This window comes from Protopterus annectens, chromosome 7.part0, assembly GCF_019279795.1.
Source record: "Protopterus annectens isolate FY-2018-M chromosome 7.part0, PAN1.0, whole genome shotgun sequence".
Lineage (NCBI taxonomy): Eukaryota > Metazoa > Chordata > Ceratodontiformes > Protopteridae > Protopterus > Protopterus annectens.
In genome coordinates this window covers 928,584,824-928,608,545 of record NC_056739.1, presented here as the reverse complement: position 1 = coordinate 928,608,545, position 23,722 = coordinate 928,584,824, and the positions used below count along the sequence as shown (strand labels likewise).

The following is a 23,722-nucleotide window of genomic DNA, read 5'->3' as shown; positions in this document are numbered from 1 at the left end:
ATTTGGCGTTTGATGGAGATGCAAAAAGATCGCAGCAGGGTTGCCCCCATGTTGCGAATATCTGCTTCGCTACTAGAGGATTGAGAGACCACTCGTAGGGGGTAAGAAGGGTGCAGCTGAGCTTGTCTGCTAGGATGTTGGTCCTCCCCGGAATGTGCGTTGCAATCAGAAAGCGGTTGGTGGAGATCGCCCATTCCCACACTCTCATGGCTTCACGGCAAAGAGGATAAGATCTGGTTCCCCCCTGTTTGTTGATATACCAGACCACTGACATGTTGTCTGAGTGAATTGCAATCGTTCCTGCGGGAAGGAAGCTCTGAAGTGCTTGCAACGCTAACAGCACCACTCTCATCTCCAGAACGTTGATATGCAGGGAGGTCTCTGTATCGTTCCACGTGCCTTGGACTGTCCTGCCTGAGTAATGCCCCCCCCACCCGAGGCGGGAAGCGTCCGTGGTCACCGTGGCGATGGGGGGAGAGGTGCAGAAGGGTCGGCCCGTGTGGAAGTTTGATGCTTGGAGCCACCATAGTAACGCCCTTCTGCAAGCCTTGCTGATAGCAATGGGATGGTGGAGAGGGAGTGATAGGAAGGACCATTGCACTAACAGAGTCCATTGTAGGACTCGCATGTTCAAGCGGGCGCATGGGAGGAGTGTAATCGCTGCTGCCATAGAGCCTAGTGCCCTCAGGATCAATTCTGCTGGTGAAGCCTCTGAAAGAAGGATAGCCCGCACATGGAGTTGAAGATTTCTGATTCTCTCCGTAGTTAGGAAGGCTCGCAAATCTCTGGTGTTTATTCTGGCACCTATAAATTCTATGATCTGTGTTGGAGCCAGTAGGGATTTGCCGACATTGATAGTAATGCCTAGTTGTGGGGCTAGATGGAGAAAGAAGTCTCTGGCTGTGCAAAGTAGATGCCTTGTTGGTGCGGTCAGGAGCCAGTCGTCCAGGTACGGAAGACCTGAATTCCCTGGAGTCTCAGGTGGGCCGCAAGCACTGCTAACACTTTGGTGAACACCGGGGGGACTGTGGTGAGGCCAAAGGGAAGGACCCTGAACTGGTAGTGACTGGCTCCCAGCCGGAAGCGAAGGAACCTCCTGGATCGTTTGTCTATTAAGATGTGGTAATACGCATCCTTGAGGTCTATAGAGCACATCCAATCGTTCTCCATCAGAAGGGGGAGGATAGATTGAAGAGTGACCATTCGAATTTTTCCTGGTTACTGACAGGTTCAAGCGGGAAAGGTCTAGGATGGGTCTCAGATCCCCCGTCTTTTTTGGCACCAAAAAGAACCTGGAGTAGAACCCTAATCTGAGCTGGTCTTGGGGGACGGGCTGGATGGCTCTTTTTCTTAGCAGCTGCTGTATTTCTGTGGCTGCGGCCTCCCTGTGATCGGGTGGTACATCGGGGAGGTTCTTGGATTGGGGGACATGGAGAATTGGTATCTTGTACCCTCTGGATATGATGCGAAGCACCCAGCGGTCTGTTGTGATGGACTCCCATGCCGCTAGATGCTTCGAAAAATGCCCCCAGACTGCCTCCAGAGTGGAGCAGTCGGGCAACCCCTCAGGGTTGCTGCGCGGGCCGTTCAGAGAAAGGTTCTCTGGACCCAAAATTTCTCGGAACCCCTCTGCCCCTAGGGCGACATCCTCCCTGTCCACCTCTGCCACGGTAGGACTGGTTGTCCGGAGCTGGTTGGGATTTGTTGTGATTTTCGGAACCACATCTTCTTCTGACCCTTTTGGTTCCTTGAAAAGGACCGCTGGGGATCAGAGAAGCGGACTCCGACGGCAGACAACGTCTTCCCATCCTTCTCGCTCTGGACAAGCATTTCGCGAACTGTTTTGCCAAAAAGGGCAGAACCGTCGAAGGGGGCGTTCGCGAAGGACGCTTTAAAGGGCTCCGTAAAGTCGCAATGATGGAGCCAGGCCTGACGTCTCATGACTAGGCCTGCTCCGCTGGCCCTAGCGGCTCCCTCTGTGGCGTGGGACAATAGCCGCATAGAGGTGTTAGAAATAGATCTTAGAGTGGCCATTCGGGTGGAGTATAAATGTTTATCCTCCTCCGACATGGACTCAGGGGGGGATGCAGCGTATTCTTTGATAAGATCCCGCTGCATCCTGATGACATGTGCCATATAGTTCAGAGACCTTACAGAGAAGGTCGCTGAACTAAAGACTCGCTTCCCTAAGCGATCCATCAAACGAGACTCTTTGCTCGGTGGATGGACTGAGGGACTCTCCTGAGCTAATTCCCTCTTTGTGGCTGCCGTCAACATGGCATCTACAGGGGGGCCCTTACTCCAATGAGACCGGTCAGAGGGGGGGCTAAGAATCCTATCCGGCCGTTTGGGTATTGGCTCCACGGTGTCCGGATCCTTCCATGCCCTGGTGGTAATAAGGTCCACCAGGGAATCGTCTGGAGGGGACACCCAGGAGGTAGACGGGCCTGCCTCGAATGCCTCCAGAAACACGGACTCGTCAGATGAAGACTTGGGGGCAGACCACCCACCTCTGATTCTTAGCATCTAAATGATGTCTCCAAAGGAGACATCCTCAAGGGGTGATCTTGGGGAGCCTTCCCCTTCCTCCAAGTCCGTGTCTTCGGTTAAGGACTCAGGGGAGTCCATGTGCCTCCTTTTGCACTTATGCTTGCGGGGAGCTTCCTCGGGGGGACTGTCCGAGGAGCCCTCGCCAGCGACATCTTGTTCCAATGGAACTATCTGTGACATCGAAGCAGGCTGTCCCTTTGGCCGGGTGATGGAAGCCTGGCCCAGCAGAGAGGGAGTGCAGAGAGGAGTCGATGCAAGGGCCGGGGGTCCGGATGCTCTCAACAGAGCCCTCTCCACAACATCGAATGCCGAGGGAGAGCCACTCTCCAATGGATCCGAAAGTCGGCTCCCACTCGGATCCGATGAAGGGATCGGAGCCGGCACCGAGACCGTCAGATCCGAGGGACCAGTGTGCTCCGACCTGGACGGGGCCGAAGGCACACTGAATCCCCCAGATCCGAAGCTCGGACCACGGCTCCGAGAGGTCGGATCCGACAGACTCGAGGGTAGGGTCAGATCCGAAGTACACAGTACTGTCGGCGCCGACCCACCCCCGGCTCCAAGGCTGCTCGGCTCCGAGCGCTCCGAACCCGGGTAGCGGGTCGGAGAAGGAGCAATTGGGTGGAAAAAAGGTGTCAAGCTCCCCCCCTGAGGGGGGGGAGGCAAGAGCACTCCCATCTGCAGCTGGGCCTGGATGAACCTTCGCATCATCCGGTCCAAGTCTGCATCAGATAAACTAAATGTGGATCTCGAAGAGGCCATCGAGGCAGGCCTGGAGTGCCGCCTCGATGACCTCGACGGAGATCGGGTCTCCTCCTCCTCGGCCCTGGGGAGAAAGAAGGGGATCGGAGCCGAGGAGGAGGAGACCTAGAAGCAATGGAGGGAGAAGCCCGCTTAGCTGGCGGGGCCGAAATGGAGGTCTCGGCCCGCCGCTTTTGGTGCTTCTCCCTCCGTTTCTCCCTCCTGGCCTCCCTGTCCTCCGACACTTTGGCGGGAGTTTGAGTCCCAGTCGGAGGCAGGGGGGCAGGAGTGGCAACCATCACAGGCTGTGATGGAGCCACAGGAGTGGTAGAGGAAGCGGAGGCCGTTTAATCCGGGGGTAGAAGTCCCACCAGGACCAGCTTCGACCTCCGCTCTTTCAGTGCCCTGGGGTTGAACGCTGCACAGATAGTACAGCCCGAGGTGAGGTGTTCAACCCCAAGGCACCGAACGCACTGAGTGTGGCCATCAGCCGGGGAGAGCTTATGGCCACACTCGGTACATTTCGAAAATATGGCTTTTGGGGCCTCAGCCATTCCCTTTTTTTTTTTTTTAGCAAAGAAAAGAAAAACAACTACACACACACACAGGCCCCAAAAGCACACCACAAACACTCACACACTAGCGACCAGCGAAGGGAGGGTATAAAATAAACAAAAAATAGGGAACCTAACTCAGACACACTTAATAAAAGTTAATTTAAACAAAAAAGTATTTTTCTGAAGAAAAAGTTAAATTTTTTTGTCACTTATCTGGAGCTCAAGAAAAAGGATCCTGCCATCACAAGCGTGGCAAACTAGATCTGAGGTCATGGAGGGGTTAGCAGGGGATTATGGGTGAAGGGAGGGGCTAGGAGCTCGGATCCATTAGCTTGAAACAAGTTGCCGGCTCGGATCCGATATCGGATCCATAACCCACAGGTTGCAGACAAATGAACATTCCTACTTCAGATCACAAGTTTCTGACAAAAGACAAAACTGTGCTTATTTTGCTTTAGATCTGCCAACTGACATACTGCTGAAGCAAGAAAGGAGACTGTTCATTTCAGTAGGAAAAAACACTTGAATACTGCTACAGGTCTTACCTACCTTTATAACCAGGCTTCCTGTTTATGGCTTTGGCATTAGCAAAAACCTTGAGCTTCCTGAGGGTATCGGACCCCTTTCAAGACATAGCCAGATGACTGCTTTCAACCCCAATTCAAGTTATGAATGTCATTCAACAATCCTTGTGATGAACGTCAACAATTTTATGCAACTGAACTTCAGGCAAGAGTAACATGTAGTGCAGTCTGAGGATGAACAAAACTCTCACAACTACTCCAATGAGGCAACTTGGCTGCTAAGACAGTAGCCCTCAAAAAACACCAGCATGCAATGAAGATGTACTACAGCATTCATGTCCTTAGCACTTAACATAGCTTGCTGCTCAGGCAGTATGGATCTCCAGAAGTTTACCAAATTTAATGAAGGCCAAAAAGAAAAGAATATCAGTAGTGTGTATATTACTGACGTAGAGAATGCAATCTATTTAAATGATAACATTTCTAATTAATAGCTCTTAACTTTTTCATTTCATTATTTATAAACATGATTACACCTTTTTAGAATCCACATTATCTGCTTGATACAGGTATGGAATAAATTCTGATTCTCAAAAACATTTTACCAAATAACAGTACAGAGCTACCACCCATGAAGTAGGTGATCTTATCCTGCCTTTCCCATGTCAGGGTTTAATATCACACTCTACATTTACTTATATTCAAATTCTGAAGTCTCTCTGCCTTGGGAAGCTTGTCTTGTATCGTACTGCTGAACACCTCCTCTCCAAAAGGTGGAGTGACCTCTGATTTACACTAAATGGATGGAGGTTGTAGCAGGGGGCTTGCTCTTCTAAAGAAATACTATTCACCCCTTCATGATATGAATATCACTGAGGAAATGTGTCACTGCTATGTCACCATGCCTAGGGAATCTGTTTGTGACAATGGGTATTTCATCTTAAGCAGCGTTGAGCTGTTCAAGTAGAACTGAATTTTATATGTAATAAAGTAACACAAAGGTACACATCAGACAGCTATGCAGGTGTAATAAGGCCAACACCCTGGCTAAGCCCCAGGCAACAGACTTCAACTAGAACCAAGACACCTGGAGGAGTTGGAGTGGCAGAGAAGAGGTATAACAAGGTTTAGCCTGCTCAACTCATCTCACGGAGAGGGCAAGGACAGTTTGTCTAACTCTTTGTTATTAAAGTCCCACTGGAGACCAGTTCTCATGTGGGACTGTGGCCTACAAGGATGGCAAGGGTGACTCATTACATCGCATATGAAGGTGTTGATATACACTGTGAAGGGTCATTCCATGGCAACCCCTTGGGTGTAATTTGGCATGTGCAGGAGAGGCTATTGCTTACTAGAATACCCTAATCCCCCACTGCACAAATGATGGCTCCTACTGCCAGCTAGCCCAGTTGTTGTCCTGGTAATGAATGTGACATTGTGTTCACCCCGAAAGGGAAGAATCCACTCATACAACAGCAGTAAGGGCAATGCTTGACACTCACAGGAGGAAGCCAGGACCTAAACATTAGGTAACACACACACACACAGACACAGACGCACACACGCAGACACACACACACACACACACACATTTATATATGTAAATAATGGTGCACTCTGCCATTTGCCCTGTGACACTACTTATTGTCTCTCTCAGATTCACAAAACCTCTGAGATAAGGGTATCAACACAACATATTGCCTCTCCTTGGCAGAAGACAAGGTCTGTTCTTGTAGTTAGTAAATAAATAAATAACTACAGAAGATTTTAAAGCAATTTGTTGCCCTTACCAAATCCTGATTACTGTCCTTGATGAATGACAGTTCATTCTCTCCTTCGTTTTTAGTCCAGCTGTAAGAAACCACATAGCTGAAGACGGGAGGATGGTAGATGATTTCTGGTTTATTCCACGTTACGAGCAGAGCAGTTCTGTTCATGGGTTGCACCTTCATATTTACCGGTGGCGTGCTGCAGACTAAAGAAAAAAAAACCTTCTAAATACAATTCATTATTCTGTCTTCAACAGATTACAATCAGTCTTATTTCCCAGGACCCATATTTACAGCACGTGTAAACATAAATACTAGGTATGTTTTCAGACTACACCGTTATTTTTCTTCTAGGTCAAATTTTGACAGATGAAACATAACTTTTATTAAGCAACTCTAGTAACACGGCCGACTTTATAATAATTACATTTTTTCCAACTCCTGAAACAGCTCAAGCAACACACAATTTCTCATGTCTGTCATGAGGCAAATATGAATATATAAACCTAAAGTACATTATTCACCTAAACATGTGCTTTAAAATGCTTACCTGCAACTTAGCAGCTTGAAAAATGAATACAGACTTGTAAATTCAAATGTGACTGATTTGACCTTCTATCACAGCTTGTTAGTCAAAACCTTTTTAATCAGAGTGCAAAGAAGAAGCCAAACTCTGTGAAAAAGAATGAACTGGTGTCTGTGATGAGTTGATAAAGTCTCAGAACACAGACAGACTTCGAAGCAATGCTGTGGACCTGTTTCAAAAGAAAGGGAAGCATCTATGCATAATGAAAACTTCACTGTATCAGGACAAGACTGCAGAAAGCAACCATGTGGACTACAGTCTCTCCATATATTTTTAACGAAGAATACAGAAATGTACGTAAACTGTGTAAGAATTTATCCTTCAGCAAGGATGCATGCTGTCAAGTAACATCAAGTAAGTATTAGTAAGTACTGCACATATTCCCTACCTCTGCGTAGGGGACACATTTGCAACACATACCTAGAGTACTGTATTAATTTATGGAGAACAACCTAAAAAGTATAGGCTAAGGTCAAACAGAGCATATTCAGAGACGCAAACACAGTACTTATGAATAAAGTCACTGAGCAACTGGTTCATTCTTTTTCAGAAAGTACAAATATAATGAAGGGTACTGTATTTCTGAAAAGAACTAGCTAACTGAATAATGATTCACCATTTATTTAGATGAGATTACACATTTTACTAGGAGCAAGAAAGACATGATAAATTATGTTTCTGAGACACATAAAGCTACACATACAAAAAGATGTAGCTAGGCATAACCGGTGTATGTGACAATGTATAATTATTTAAAAGACTGCATCATTTACTCAACAAAAAGATAATACATGTCCAACAAACATTAATAAAAGAGATCTGCAGATATGGTAGCAAAAGTAAGCACACCGACAACAATCCAAGTTTGTTATATTGATAGTTGCCAGATGAAAGGATGTTACAAGGAGAACGTTACTAGTCATGCTTCATCTTGTATAGCACATTACCAAAGAACAAAAAGCAATTATTGTCAGATAGATTAACAGTACACAAGCTTGGTATAGAACTGTGACATTGTTATACTATGTGTGCAAGTCTGCGTGCATGTGAGGGTGTGCATCTGCAATGTGGCAATTAAAAATACAGTCTTGTAGCATTATGACACAGAAATAGTACGTTAGCTCTGGAATGTTCTGCTGAAAAAGATGGTAGAGCATTTATGAACTGTTTCATATACACAATCTGCAGTGTGGAATTCTGACTCCAAAGAAGACACAGCACAAGTAAAAAAATAAGTAATAATGTCAATCATTGTGTGTGTTACTGTGTAAATAAAGCACACCCAGGGATGTTCCAAGGTCCGACACTGTAGGTGGACTCTATTCATTGTGTATGTGTGTGTGTGTGTGTGTGTGTGTGTGTGTGTGTGTGTTACTATGTAAATATAAAGCACGCCCAGGGGTGTTTCAAGGTCCAACACTGCAAGTGGAGTCTATTCATTCTATTTCAGAGTTTGGTTTCTTCTTTACAGTCTACATTGTGTTTATTTAACTCAAAAGTATAAATTAATTACATATTTGGTTTACTTTATTAAAAGTAATTGGCAACATTTCTAGAATGAAACAAAAAAAAAAGTCCAAAAGAAATTACTAGCCGGGGATGACATTCACATAAAAGCCTGATTGAATGAATAAAAAAAGTGTCGCTTGGAACTGTCGATCTAGAATGTACAAAAAAACGGCCTGTCTTCAAAATGAAATCACAGCAACAAGAAGAGGCTGACATTCTCAGCTGAGGGGTGGTCTTCCCTCTAAAATATGCTCAGGCAGGCTTTTTTATAGCTTTACTGTCACAGATTTACCCATTTCTATCTGCAAGCTCAGCACTTAATCGTTAAAAGGATGGATGAAAATGCAACACAAAGTACAAAGAATCTAAGGGCAGATACAGACTACATGACCAACCTAGTTCACTTGTATCTCAACATACTGGGTAAGCTACCCCATCCAGCAATAACTCATTCTAATTAATAATAATATTAATTATAATAATAATAATGATAATACCCATTTGTTAACCAGGTATGCTCACTTTTCAGAGTCCCTTTTCAAGGGCAACCCAAGAGCAATGGCTGGATAAGTGACTTGCTCAAGGTCATGCAGCAAACAAATGAGGACTGAGAGAATCAAACCTTGTACCACCAAATTAGAAGTTATGTACCTACCATAACGTTCCATGTTAGTTGTCTTCTCTCGCCTTCTTTCTTGCTGGATGGGTTCGGAGCCGATCCTCACCTCCGACTCGGCACTTGCTAAGCTCGAGAATCACTTTTACCAGCTCAAGGCAGCCCTATATCCCATGATGCAAGGCGGTAATTACCCAGATCTCGTTTGGTATCTAGAGGAAAAACTGCCCGCAATCTTCCCACAAGGAGAAGAAGAACTAACCTGAGAAGACTGTAAGGGGAATCAGGTAACAGAGATCCAAAGCTAACTGGTGTCCAAGGGAGAACAATCTCCCAGAGAAAAAGGGAAAAATCAAGGTCTGTCCAGGCTAGGGGGACAGGAGGGAGGGACGCAAGAAAGAAGGCGAGAGAAGACAACTAACATGGAACGTTATGGTAGTTACATATCTTCTAAATGTTAAGTTGTCAATCTCGCCTTCATTCTTGCTGGATGGGACCGCGTCCCTAGCACCCCTATCCTGGGAGGCTCAATGGAACAGACTCTTGAGAACTGTGGAACCAAAACTTGCCCTGTTCCTGGAGGCCAAATCCAATTTGTAATGAGAAACGAAGGTATGAGGAGTGGCCCAAGTGGCTGCTGCACAAATAGTATCCAAGGGTAGTCTAACCTGAAAAGCTGTAGATGTGGCTAGACCTCTAGTAGAATGTGCTTTAGGTTTTGAGATCAGTTGTTTGCCCCTAAGCTGATAAATGTCAGAAATGGTGGAAGATAGCCATCTGGATAAGGTTACCTTAGAAACAGGAAGACCTTTCCTATTTTCAGCATAAGAAAGAAAAAGCTGATCAGATTTCCTAAGTTGCTTTGTTCTGTCCAAATAATATCTGAGTTGGCGATGAACATCTAGGCAATGCAATCTTTGTTCTGCCCTGTTAGAATAATTGGGAAAAAATACAGGAAGGTCAATGGATTGATTTAAATTTGTTTTAGAAGCAACCTTGGGCAAAAAGGATGGATTGGTTCTTAAGGATACTCTATCCTTGTGGAAGACCAAGTAAGGGGGACGAACACAGAGAGCATGTAGTTCCGACACTCTCCTAGCCGAAGTGATAGCAACTAGAAAGAGTGTCTTCCAAGAAAGAAATTTTAATGAGCATGTAGCAGCCGGTTCGAAAGGGGGAAGAATCAAGGATGCCAGCACTAAATTTAAGTCCCACTGTGGTGGAGGATCTCTAACAGGGGGTTTAAGTAGGAACACCCCTCTGAGAAAAGCTTTACAAAGTTTGTGAGACATAATATTCTGGTCTGCAAATCCAACATGGAAATTAGAGATTGCTGCCAACTGGACTTTAACTGTGGAAGAAGAAGAACCGGAGTGAAAAATTTCAGCTAGAAAGTCCAAGAATGACTAAATAGGGGCAGTAAAAAGGTCTATGTTCTTAGACTTTGCCCAAAAGGAGAAACGTTTCCATTTGCTAGAGTAAATCCTCCTGGTAGAGGACTTTAGAGAAGCTACTATGATATCTCTAACGGGGTTAGAGATCATAGGAAGCCTGGCTAAGGAAGGAAGTGGAGCAACCAAGCAGTGAGGTTGAGGGAACGAATTGATCGGTGCAGTTGACCCGACTGGTGGGTCAGAAGATCTGGAACTGGATCCAGATGCCAAGGCTGCACCATGAGATGGCGATGAAGAAACGGGAACCAAATTTGTCGAGGCCAGTAAGGGGCAATGAGAATCATTTTGGCTCTCAAGACGGTAGCTTTCTGGAGAACTTGTGGTATCAATGGAAAGGGGGGAAAGGCATAAAGAAGTCCCCGGGGCCAATCTTGGGTAAGAGCGTCTCTGGGGGGATGGCCCGGAAGTGGAAAGAGAGAGAAGAAGTCTGGGCATTTGCTGTTTTGGGGTGTAGCAAAAAGGTCGCAGCATGGGCGGCCCCACTTCTGAAAAATCTCCTCCACTATGGATTGAGAGACCACTCGTGAGGCATGAGTATAGCTCTGCTCAATCTGTCCACTATTATGTTGGTTTTCCCAGGGATATGCGTTGCTACCAGAAACCGATGAGAGGAGATCGCCCATTGCCAAAGTCTGAGAGCTTCCCGACACAAGGGATAGGACTTGGTTCCGCCCTGCTTGTTGATGTACCACACCACGGACATGTTGTCCGTGTGAACTGCAATAGTTCCTAAGGGAAGAAAGTCGTTGAGGGCTTGCAACGTTAAAAGCACTGCTCTCATCTCTAGGACATTTATGTGCAGGTGGTATTCGAACGGTTGCCATGAACCATCCTGCCCTGATAATGCCCCCCCCACCCGATCAGGGAGGCATCTGAAGTGACCGTGGCTACCGGGGCCGGGGGGACAAATGGTCTGCCCTGATGGACTAGGGGAGAAGAAGTCCACCAGGATAGATGGCTCTTGCAGGTCTGTGTCACCAGGATCTTGTGACACATGGGAAGCTGCTGGAAGGACCATTGGGTGAACAACATCCACTGTAGGAGACGCATGTAAAAACGGGCTAGAGGAAGAAGTGTGATGGCAGCTGCCATGAGGCCCAACACTTTCAGGACCAACCTGGCTTGTACTCTTCTGCTGTATAGGATGATCCGAACGTGGTTTTGGATATCTAGGATTCTTTGACTTGTTAGGTTTGCTGACATCCGAGTAGTGTCTAGATCTGCGCCTATAAAGGTAATAGATTGGCAGGGCGATAAGGAAGACTTTTCGAAGTTGACCGAAATTCCTAACTGACCGCAGAGACGTAGAGTATAATCTCTGGCTTGGAGAAGTTGATGCCTGGTGGTGGCTGAGAGGAGCCAGTCGTCGCGATACGGAAACACCTGGAATCCTAGACGTCTCAGGTGAGCTGTGACCGCTGCCATGCATTTGGTGAACACTCTGGGGGCTGTAGTGAGACCGAAGGGCAGGGCTCTGAATTGAAAATGACTGGTCCCCAGCCGAAAGCAGAGAAACCTTCTGGAGCGTCTGTGGATTTTTATGTGATAGTACGCATCTTGAAGGTCTATGGAGCACATCCAGTTGTTTTTGCCCAGAAAGGGCAAAATAGATTGAAGTGTGACCATCCGAAATCTTGTCTTTTTGACAGACTTGTTCAGCCTGCTGAGGTTTAATATTGGTCTCCAGTCTCCCGTCTTTTTGGGAACCAAAAAGAACCTTGAGTAGATTCTGGACTCTAATTGATCTGTTGGAACTGGCTGGATGGCCCTTTTTTTTAGAAGCTTTGATACCTCTAGCTTCGCAATTTCCCTTAGACCGGGTGGAACATCTGGAAGGGAACCTTTTTGAGGGAAGGGGCTTTCCTCGAAGGGGATCTTGTAACCCTCGGATATGATCGACTGTACCCATCTGTCTTGAGAGAGAGAAAGCCAGGCTTCTGGGTACAGCGATAATCTCCCCCCGACTGCCTCCAAGGGTGGGCAGTCAGGCAACACCTCAGGGATGCTGGAAGGGCTTGTCAGAGAGGGGCTCTCTGCTGCCCTGGTTCTGCAGACCTCCTCTGCCCCTAGGGCGGCGTCTATTGTTATTACCCCCACTGCCTCTGGGGGTAAACTGACCACGTGCGTCAGGCGTGACTCCCTGAGATTTTCGGAACCACATTTTCCCTCCCTTCTGACCTTTGAGATAAGGTCTAGAAGGGGTGGAGAAACGGACTCCTACGGCAGAAAGAGTCTTGCCGTCTTGCTCGCACCTGGTCAATGTGTCCTTCACCTGAGGCCCAAACAAAGTAGTGCCATCAAAGGGAGAATTTGTGAAGGACGCCTTAAAGGGGTCTGCGAAATTGCAAAGCCGCATCCAGGACTGACGTCTAAGAGCCACTCCTGTGCCTGCGGCTCTACTCGCCCCATCGGCTGCATAAGAAATGAGCCGCATGGAGGAGTTAGTTATGGAATTTAGGATTCCAAGCTGAGAGGCAATCTTCTCTTGAGCCCCAGCAGCTGACGGATCCTGTACTACCTCACCCAATTCTTTGAGGATTTCTCTTTGAAGTCGGGTGAAGTGACACAAGTAATTCAGCGAACGCATAGCAAAGGTCGCTGAGGAAAACATCCGCTTACCATACCTGTCCATGGTCCTAGACTCCTTGTTAGGAGGATGGACTGGTACGGAAGGATCTGCAAGTTCCTTTTTAGTGGCGGCTGCCACCACCATGGCATCAACCGGAACACCTTTCGTAAGAAACTGTTTCTCAGTGGGGGCCGTAATAAATTTAGAAGGCCTCCTGGGGACTGGTTCCACAGAATCAGGAGATGCCCACGCCTTTCGAGCTATCACCTCCATGAGGGGGTCGAAAGGCGGAGACACCCAGGAGGTGGAGGGTCGAGATCCAAAAGCCTCCAGGTATACCGACTCATCCTCGGAGGGATTAATGGAGGGCCAGTTTCCCCTCTGTTTAAGGAGTTCTAGGATGTCTGAAAAGGAGACATCCTCAGAGGGGGATCTTGGGGACCCCTCCGACTCATCTAAGTCGGTATCTGATGTCGTAGACTCAGGGGAGTCTAAGTGCTTCCTCTTGCAGGTCCTCTTACGTGGGGGTCCACCTGAAGGATCAGGAGAAACCTCGGAAGAGGAAGTTCTTCCCAATGGGGAAACCTGGGGTGATGGATCTCTGGGTCCGGGAGCAAGAGAGTGGGAAGAGACATCTACAGGCACCGTAGAGGGAGGAGCTAAAGGAACCGACTGTTGACTAAGCTCGGGGGCTAGCACACTCCTCATCACCTCGAAGGCTCCCCTCCCAGGGAGTACCGAGAGACCCCGCTCTGTAGAAACAGGGATCCCCGGCCCCACCGAAAGGGAAGGCTCCGAAGCAGATGTCGGAGCCGAGCTCACCAAGGCCGAAGCTCCGAGAGGGAGAATGGGGCCGGACAAGGGTCCGATGCCACTCGCCCCCTCGGAACCAACCAGGGATGCCCGACGACCGGATCCCTCCAAGGACGGTCTCAAGGAGGAGATAGGAGTCAAAGACGAGGGAGCCGAAAGGTGTGGTATCGACTCCGAAGCAGCAACAGTCACGGTACCAATAAACTCCGGCTCCGAACACTGTAGGAGAGTCGAAGGAGGAATTTCAGGAGGGTGTGGAATAGCGGTCATCTGCTGAGACAGGCTATGGAGTATCTGGGCCAGTGCCTGTGATTTTAGTAGTCTGCTCACCACTCTCTCCAAGTCATGGTCTGAGAGCCTGGAAGACCTTGATGATCGGCTCCGATGGCTCCGCTCCGAAAGTAAGGGGGAGGCCGGAGCCGAGTGGATAGACTCCAATGAAGGAGATCTAGACCTCTTCCTCGACGGAGCCATCGGAGCCGACAAACCTTCGGATCCAGTTGGAACAGACAGCTTGTCGGCTCCGAGCTGAGATGGAGATGTTTCGGCTCCAGCCGGAGCCTAAACATGCTTCGAAGCTAGAGTATCGGCTCCAGCCAGAGCCGATACAGGTGCCGAAGCCAGAGTATCGGTGTCGATCGGCGCCGGTACTGAACCTTCTAAGAAGGAAGGATCGGCTCCGGACGGAGCCGATGTCGACTCTGGAGAAGTCGGAACCAAGGCCACAGACTTGGACACCGAAGTCTGGGTCTTGGATGGCTTAGAGGGCTTCCCGGAACCGACCTTAGCCGGGGAGCTCTCAGGCTTGAGAAGACCCCTCAGGTTCAACTTGTTTCTACGTTCCTGCAGGACCCTCTGGCTGAAAGAATGACAAATAGCACAGGAGTCCTGCAGGTGTAGGGGTCCCAGGCAGTAAATACAAGAAGTGTGACCATCTGTCAGAGACATCTTCTGACAGCACGAGTCACACTTCTTAAAACCTGAGACCCTAGTGTCTTTTGACATGACCGAGTTAAGACACAAACACACTCAGTCCTTAAATACACTAATTAAAACAAAAACACAGACACACCTAACAAAAATCCTGACAGGAAATTGTTTGGGAGGGGAAGGCCTAAGGCCTGACTAACAGAAAAATATATAAGGGATCGAGAAAACTGACGGGAATAGGGTCTAAGTGAATCGGGGAACTTCTAGCTATAAAAGGGAATACATTTTTAAAAGTGGGGTAGTTAAATCTCTTGAAAAGAGCAATGAAAATTCACTTACCAGGAGCTGGTAAAAAAGGTGACCTCATGAGCGAAGCGGCAAACGAGATCTGGGTAATTACCGCCTTGCATCATGGGATATAGGGCTGCCTCGAGCTGGTAAAAGTGATTCTCGAGCTTAGCAAGTGCCGAGTCGGAGCCGAGAATCGGCTCCGAACCCATCCAGCAAGAATGAAGGCGAGATTGACAACTTAACATCTACAGTTCACAGCCTTAACACTCTCTGCCAACTACCAATCTCAAAGGGGGCTTTAAAACATCCCAAACTAATTCTAAACTCTCCCAACCATTCTATGTAGACAGCATACTACATGCAAGCCCCACTTCCTCCAACGTATAATGCTTTTCCACATTAGCCATGAGCCAACACCCACTTTCTCTGACTTTTCAAATGATGTCTTTTTGAGAATGGTCCTGCCCTGCTACATTACAGACTTTAAAGTAGATGAAATGTACAATCATGTCCTCTCCCCTTCTTATACATTAAGAAACTTTAGTTTGTATATTGCATTTAAACTTCCCATAATCAGCACAATCAAATGCACCAGTACTCTTAAGAAACTGCAAAACTGCTCCATGCATGGTACCTGCATTTTTAAAAGTACTTTAAATTACACTAAACATTCTTTTAAATAATTCAGAAGTCAATTAATCTCTGGGTTTATGCTGAGGAGTTGTATTAATCTGCATTGGTAAATATCACTAAATAATCCAATAAAAACATTAAGTCTGATATTAAATTTTCTGTCACACTCAAGAAATGGCCATAACTTGAACACTACCTCATTTTTTTATCCTAAATGGCAGTTCTGCAGTTGCTTTGTGACAGTAATTTTCAGGACAGAATCTCTTGAAGGATAGTGGTACAATCAATAATCCTGAGAGCTTGTTATTTACTGCATCACCATGGTAGTCCCACAATGAGCTCCCCCTACAAGTTCTAAAGATTCATTATGAAAGCTGACATTCATCAGTGGCTGGGTGAGCTTAACAACCACCTTCTAGGTCACCCTGCATATTACCACCCCTCTTCTGAGGGATACTGGTAATGTGTGAGACCAGGTTCTCGTCTCCCTTCACCCCATGACGTACCTGCGCAAGCTCTCTGTAAGTGTCATCAAATTACAGAGCTGTCAGTCAAGTACTGGGCATCTAGGCCATAGTCTTGGCTTTATCTCTCTACACCATTGTCACTGTTGCATCTTTACTTCAAATAATGTGCCTCTTGACACAACCCGCCCTGTCCTAATTTTCAGTTATGCCACAGTCCAAGTCCTTAGACACAGTCCTTCCTTCAACCCTTGCAGCTTTCTTAACAACCTTTTGTTTTAGACTGAGTCAAAGGTCTTGGTAAAGTTTAGGCAGTCCATGTCAACCACTACTCCTCAGTCAAGTTCACAAGTAATGCATGACCAGGTTCAAATGACAGCTCCTTCTGCCCATGACCCACCTTGGCTGTTGTTCTAGAAACCACTGTCCTCTAAGAAAGCAACAAGCCTTCTCACTATAACTCTCTCCATGACTTTTGCTGTTAAGAGTTGTTAGGAGTTAATTGCATATGCTTCTCATATGCTATGACTTAATATGTTTTTTAACACATGATGTCTTTAATTATATACTAGTCTAATAAGATGGTGATTATGTCATACAAAAGCAGCATCATTACACTTGTTTTTTAAATGTACACAAAGACATGTAGCATTTAATATTGCATGTGTGTGTTTTTTAAGTGTTTTTTTCTGTAACAGGCTAACTTTTATACTCACTGCAACTTTATCTGATTCAATATACCTTTCTGTTACACTACTCACCAGGAAAACAAGTTTTGCTTTTCCTACATGTATGAATAAATTATCATAATGCAGTTTCCAATAGCACCAATAAAAATTCTCCTTTTTGTCTTTACATCAAATTGAAAACTGTGTTGTAAAAAAAGATCTGACTTGTCTACCAGATCTAGGGATGGACTTCTGGGCTGTATTTCCTGAAGTCAGATAGTCACATGAAACCTGATTTTTAGCATTTTCTTTAGAAAACAAGGTCTACCTAGGGGGTTACTCAGAAACATTCACTGCACAGTGGCAAGACACTATCAAAGATTCCACAGCATGAAGTAATCGGTAGTTGCTTAACAATATATTTGGACCAACATAGCACCAGTTCTTTTACAAAATGCTGTGTAATAAATCATCGACATCATGTTACAGGAAGATGTTGCACTAGGGATCTGCAGTGAACGGGCTGAGCTATTATATCTTACATGATCAACACCAGAAGAAAGCTTTGAAAGTGTTCGTGAAGCTATACTCAGTTATGTATCTCAGTAAAAGCCTCAAGGGTATGACGGTTACATGGTAGACTTGGTAAGTGGACATGCAACATCTGAATGGCCTATAGAATAACCTACAGTGTCTGCACAATGACGTGGCATGTAGAGACAGGAAGCAGACAGTGCTGCTCAGATCCATGGTAGTCGCATAGAATCCAGGGGTGTATCCATCATGCAGATGGCAACAGCCCTCTCCTCTGTTTCTGGAGGCTATGCTCATCATGACAGAGTATGGAAGCAAGGAGGTTGGTCACAGGTCAGCCATACAGTAATGACACATACCACTTCAAAGACAGCATTACTAAAACCTATGGCCAAAACTGCCAACATACATTGGAGTGTACAGTTTCACAGTCATGGCCAACAATGATCCTCAGGTTCCACTCCTGGGAGGTCTCAAAACCCCACCCACTACCAGACATGCAGTTCCACACCATCACTTTCCCCAGTTAGCCAACACAGTGCTTCATCTGTCCATGCCAATTTCAGGGTGATGGATGCCATACATCTATGGGCTTCCACAGAGGACACCAAAGAGGGGTTCCTGTACATGCTTTCAAAGTTTTCATCATGGACTGCATCAAACCCTGAATTAGCATGAAAGAGGAGTACATCTGACTAACTCTCACAAAGGGGCAGCTCCACGCTGCCAGTGAAGGATGTGTTTCCTGACTTATGCCAACCTATGGCTCACCTGAGTGGTTACCATATCCACCTCCCATGAACTCTGACTATATGATAGAGCTGTTATCACTTGTCAATGTGTCTCACCCCACCTGTGTAAATGATGCTGACTGTGTCCTGGCTCATTCTTTTGAGGGTAAGAGGATAACCGGAGGAACTGCATTTCCAGTCAGTGCACTGCACTGCATATGCTGAATGAGACAATCCACACTTCAGTTTTATTCAGTGTTGTCTGTATCATGGCTCACTGCTGTGGACCAGACACCTCCTCTTTGCCAGTGCTATAATGTGCTGTGACCACCTGTCTTGCACTGGGTGCTGCTGCAGCATGTTCCGCTGAAAACTGTGCGCCTGAGTCCATACCCACTACTGTGACAGGCCTCTCTGTGATGTTCTCATGTTGTTGTATCTGCTTCCGTACTACCATATTATGTAACACTACGAATAATCAGGTATCAACTAGTACAACACCAAATGTATGAAAGCAGTAGAACTGCCCCCTCAGGAGTCCAAACACACGTTCAGCTACATTCCATGCCTGAAAATATGTTAATGTTGTAAAGTCATTTCATCCATGATCTAAGGTATCAGATAGGAGTTCAGCAGAATGACTATCTTTGTGTTTGGGGAGGATGTAACATTTTTTTCCATAGTAAAGGAAGATCAGATTCATTGACAGAGTGATATATTAGAATTGAGACAGCTATGGCCTCAGCTGTCATTTTTAGATATTCCTGATGTTACCTAGGTTTGTGTAGCATTAACTATCCTTGTGACAGGGACCTTTCAGCTTCTTACAGAGGCAATACTAGGAATTTCACAGACATAAGCCGTTTGGGATCCACACCAGTTCCTTGACTTGATGCTGTAGCATACAGAGGAGCAAAAATGGTTTCCATTGACAACAAAGGAGGGGAACCAACACTGTACGGGTATTTTACAAAACAGCCCATTCCCCTGAGGTCCTGTGAGCCATTTACTGCACGCACATCTCCATCAAGATCCCACATCCCCCCATGATGACTAGTACATCACCCGGAAAGGCTTCCATGATCTGCCAGGTGGTGTGCTGTGTACAGGGTATGATATACAGCAAGTCCATGTATAAGCCAGGCAGTTTCCAAGATTAACACATCTGGCACATATGACATCACTTCCAATGTTTGATGTTGGGCGAGTTTCCATGGGGTCATCTAGTTGGTAAGGTGCTCACATGGGCAAGTAAGTAATCTAGTGTGTTAAAATGCAGTCCTTCCGAAAACAAGTTTATTTACCTTTACATTTACACTTCTGGACGAAATCTGTAATGGCATCTGTGCTACATAAACTCTAGCAGGCTATCCAATCATTTTTTAACTAAAAAGCTTCTGTTATACACAATTTATAACAGTATAACCTAATGAATTTTCTTGGGTGTCAGCTGAACCCACAATACTCTCGTAATTCTCAAGGCACATGAGAAAGACAATTATTCAGTACCTTTCTGCCTAATTTATTAGAAATAAACTAATAAATCATTTTGATAGCAGGGTAATGACCTGCAGTTTTCCAATTTCCTATATATTATTTAAGGAACTGTGATGGTGTTACATTTACAAATATATGACTCGGCAAAGCATTTAATATTTTAACATGTTATAATCTAGCATCCTCAAGAAGACATGTCATACCAAGGGGAAATTATGTAAATTTCCTGTCAAGTCCAAAATAAGAATGCTGCCCACTGTCGTCCTTTAATAAAACACAAACACTGATGAAAATGGTTTAGTTCTGCATCAAAACCTTAACATCTGAGTAAATCCTTATTCTGACTATAATGCGACATCTGATGTAAATACATCTAATATTTTAACATATTAAAATCTAACATCCCCAAGAAGACAGGTCAGACCAAAGAAGGATTAGGTGAATTGGCTGTCAGTTCCACAATACAAATGCTACTCATAGCCAAATGATCTATGTTATTAGGGTTTGTAAGACCTGTAGGCAATATATATGCCTATATTTGTTGTATTGCTGATTCTCTACTTACTTATATATATATATTTTTTTAGTTAGTTTATTATGACAAAATATTTTACAGTGATATTAATTATTTTGAACCGATAATATGGCTCAGTATTCAGTTCTTGTAGTTTCTTTGTTAATTCTTTTGTATTTTGAGTGTTTAGTCAGCCTCACTAAGAAAAGCACAGTGTGTCAATCAATTGTACAATTATATAATTAATGATGTCAGCCTTTATAGACCAATGAGTGACAATCAATTGTTATAAAAGAAAAGGTTAATTTATATGGTAACAGGATTCTGAAGAAGTCTCAGTGTTGAGATGAAAGTGCTAAGTCTGTTACTTACTTATTAATTAGTTGTAGTATTTGATTTTTATCCAAGTGGTTAAATAAATATTTATTTTAATTTCATCATTCCGTGGTCGCATTTGGAATATACATAGACAGTTCGTGATTGGACAGCCTTTATTGTGTCGGAGCAGCGTTGAGTTTGTTTCTTGGTTTTGTGGTGGACATTAATAAAATCCAACCAAATTACTAAAACCAGATTAAGACCCAACTATTCTCAAAAACATCTCCTTATCCAAATTAACATAAAAAATCATCAAATAATCGGCATGCTCTTCCATGACAAACATTTCTTAAATTCAACCACAGAAATCACCTTTGCAACTACATACCTCTCTCCCTCAACCCTCTATGGAGTTCTGATTCATACAAATCAGACTAAAATCTAAATTCAAAGATTGCTATAGTGAAATTGAAAAGTTTGCTACTGGCGCCACACGCATCTCACCACTGCACTACTCTCCCTTTGTGAAATTAGCTTGAACTTAACATCACCTGAACTACCTTCAGCTAATTACAGCAAAATATAATTTAGAAACTCTGCTTCAACTGCCCTCAACAACATTCTCCCTTGCTACCAGCCTAACAAACCCCTTCACTCTAACAACAAACATCTTTCTCCATCTATAAACCAAATAAATCTCCTGGTCTCTGCCTCTATTCCCACACTGTTACGGAAAACTGGAACTCCATCCCACATCCTATTGAATGCAACCAAAACCTACAAACTTTCAAATCTTCTCTAAAGGAAATCATATCCAGCGCATGACTCTGTTCTTGTTCCACTCCTGGCTAATCTCTTACTTTACTTCCTCCTCTGCCAAGGACTGCAATTCCCAATCCACATTTTCTGTCTTAACTAAGATAATATGCATTCTTCCCTATGAACTTGCTCTTCTTCCTCATGTATTATTACAACTATTGTTTAAAGGTCTCTATGGAAGGTATCTTATTTTGTAACCTTTTTTTAAATAAGAAACATCTTTATTAAATTATCATCCGTGCCACTGGCAATCATAGATTTACATAAATGAAAACAAACAATACTGACATATCTTTAGTTGCAAACATTATGCATCATTTATCTATCCAGTCATTGTCAGTCAAATGTTACATAGCTCATTCAAATCATGCCTTCTTTTAAACCTCATTCCTCCTACAAAACGTTATTCTACATGTATTGTTCCCACAATTCCCATTTTTTTCTATGCAATTTGCTCCTATCCTTTTCTAAAGATCCCATTTCCAGTTGTTTTATCTATATTACTATATTCACTACTTCTAGTACAGTTGGTTTACACTTTGATTTCCATTTTCTAGGAATTGTTTTTTGGCAGCCATCATAATTAGACCCAGCAAGGCCTTATTATGGCTATGGAATTCTGATTCTATATCATAGCTCAAAAAATAATTTCCTTAGTTAGACCAATTTGTTCACTCATTTCTAATAGAGTGGTCTGGATGGAATTTTTAAAGACTGACAATTCATTACACTCCCAAAAATATGTTCCCAATTACCTCTTTCTTCCCCATCACGCCTCCAACATTTCCAGTCTACCTGAGGAAAAATGCTTTGGAGTCTACATAGGTATTTTTATACCCCAAGTAAACACTTCCAAGCAAAGATCTTAAATCTTCTAGACTATTGTTGCATATTTGGGAGACATACAAATATCCCCCTATTGTTTCTTTGGGAATTGCTTATCCATTCTCTCTTCCCAATCCTTTCTCACCTCCTCTGATGGATATAATTTTGTATCCTTGATTGTGATCTGTAAATGTTTCTACTCTCTCAAATATACTGTATGTTTACATATGTATATTTACATATGTGAAGCCCATCTCTTTGAACCTCTACTGAAAATGGGTCATCTAAAAGCCGGGCCAGGATGAAGGGAAGGAATGGAAGGAAGAGGTGTGCTTGTGGCCCACCTGAGTCTTCCTTGGGGGGTGGGAAAGGTTCACATGCACTCAGGCACACTGGGCAGTGCAGTATCCCTGGGGGAGACTGAGAAGGCCACTGCTCGTGCTCTGGATTACAACGGCAGGGCTGTCTGGAGGGGAAAGCTCTTTGTGGAAGTGAAAGGACAGCATCCAGAGATGGTGCACTATACACCCCTCCCCTTTGCCTAGCTGAGTGTGTGCAGTCAAGTATGTGAGGAAAAGAAAAACGTTGATCTGCTCCTGATGGCTGTCTAAATGATGGACTCTCTCAGTCGACCCTCATCCTGTAGAAGGGGAACAAACTGGCCAACTAGTTAAGATGGGGCTTGTCAACAGACAGCTGAGGCATAAAGATGGAAAGAAAAAAAAAAAATTCTTAGCTATTACAATAGCATTGGTTCATTAGAAAAGATCTGTTGATGCAACTTTAGGGCAGTTTTTCTCTTCTGCTGACAAGAGACAAATACAGTGTAAAATTTTAGAAATACTTACTGTGCCCATAGTTAAGTGCAAGGTGACCTTTGGATGGCCAAGCAAAAGTAAAGAAAAGGAAATGTACCTCCAACCTGGACAGAATGTTGACATTCTTAGAAAACAATTAAAATATATACATCTTACAGCTTTCATGCATCATAGATCGAAAGTGTACAGAGATGAAAGATTAACAAACCAGAAGATAAGTCAGACTGTGAAGACATGTCTTCACAGTCTATGGCATTCCATCATGGGAGAGATGTTTGTGAAGCTAAACCTTCAGTGCATACATGGCTTCTACACAACTACTACAAGCAACATTTGCAGTAAGTGGACACACCTACATTGAAGAATGCATGGCTGACCATACAACCCCAGCTTGGTGATTGAGCATATAAAAAAAAATCCAATGATCAATGCAGAACAATGACAGTCTGGCCTCCAAACTACCCATCACAGAAACTAAGGAAAAATAGACCAACAAAAATTAGGCAAAGCAAGCAAGATAAAAGATGGCTGCAAGGAGATGGGAAAAAAAAGACGACTATGTGCCTCACTTCATACATTTGCTTGCTCTATAAACATAGGACTACCGCAGCTCCAGCTTATTATGTGCTTTCCACTTTCAGCAAACCCCCCCCAAATATGTATCAGTGCATTCTACTTTCCCCCCAACCAAAGACAGACCCACAAAGTAGGATGACAACATGGATTTGCAGAAGAATGAACTGTGAGTGAAACACAAAATATTGCCTGTGGGATATTCTCACACAAAGCCTGCAGTTCTAACCTTCTCCCCATGCAGACTTCACAGCAAAAACCCATTAATCATACTCATGCAACTGCATAGCAGTGTATGGCTTCCTTTAAATGGAAATGCTCATCACAGTAACTTGCTCTGAAGTAGCCCCTTCGAAACTTTAGCTTGGTTATGCCCATCTTCTTACAGCAAACCAATCTTACTCCTCCAAGTTACACAA

General features: G+C 44.6%; 1 protein-coding gene across 1 annotated transcript in view; it reads right to left on the bottom strand.

The window, feature by feature from the left end:
• The window catches only part of PTPRG (protein tyrosine phosphatase receptor type G), a 3,415,981-nt gene that overhangs the window by 645,465 nt on the left and 2,746,794 nt on the right, over positions 1–23,722 (bottom strand). Inside the window, exon 11 of the mRNA XM_044077514.1 lies at positions 6,163–6,347. Within this exon, the coding sequence (XP_043933449.1) occupies positions 6,163–6,347 (185 nt within the window). The remainder of the gene's footprint in view (positions 1–6,162; positions 6,348–23,722) is intronic.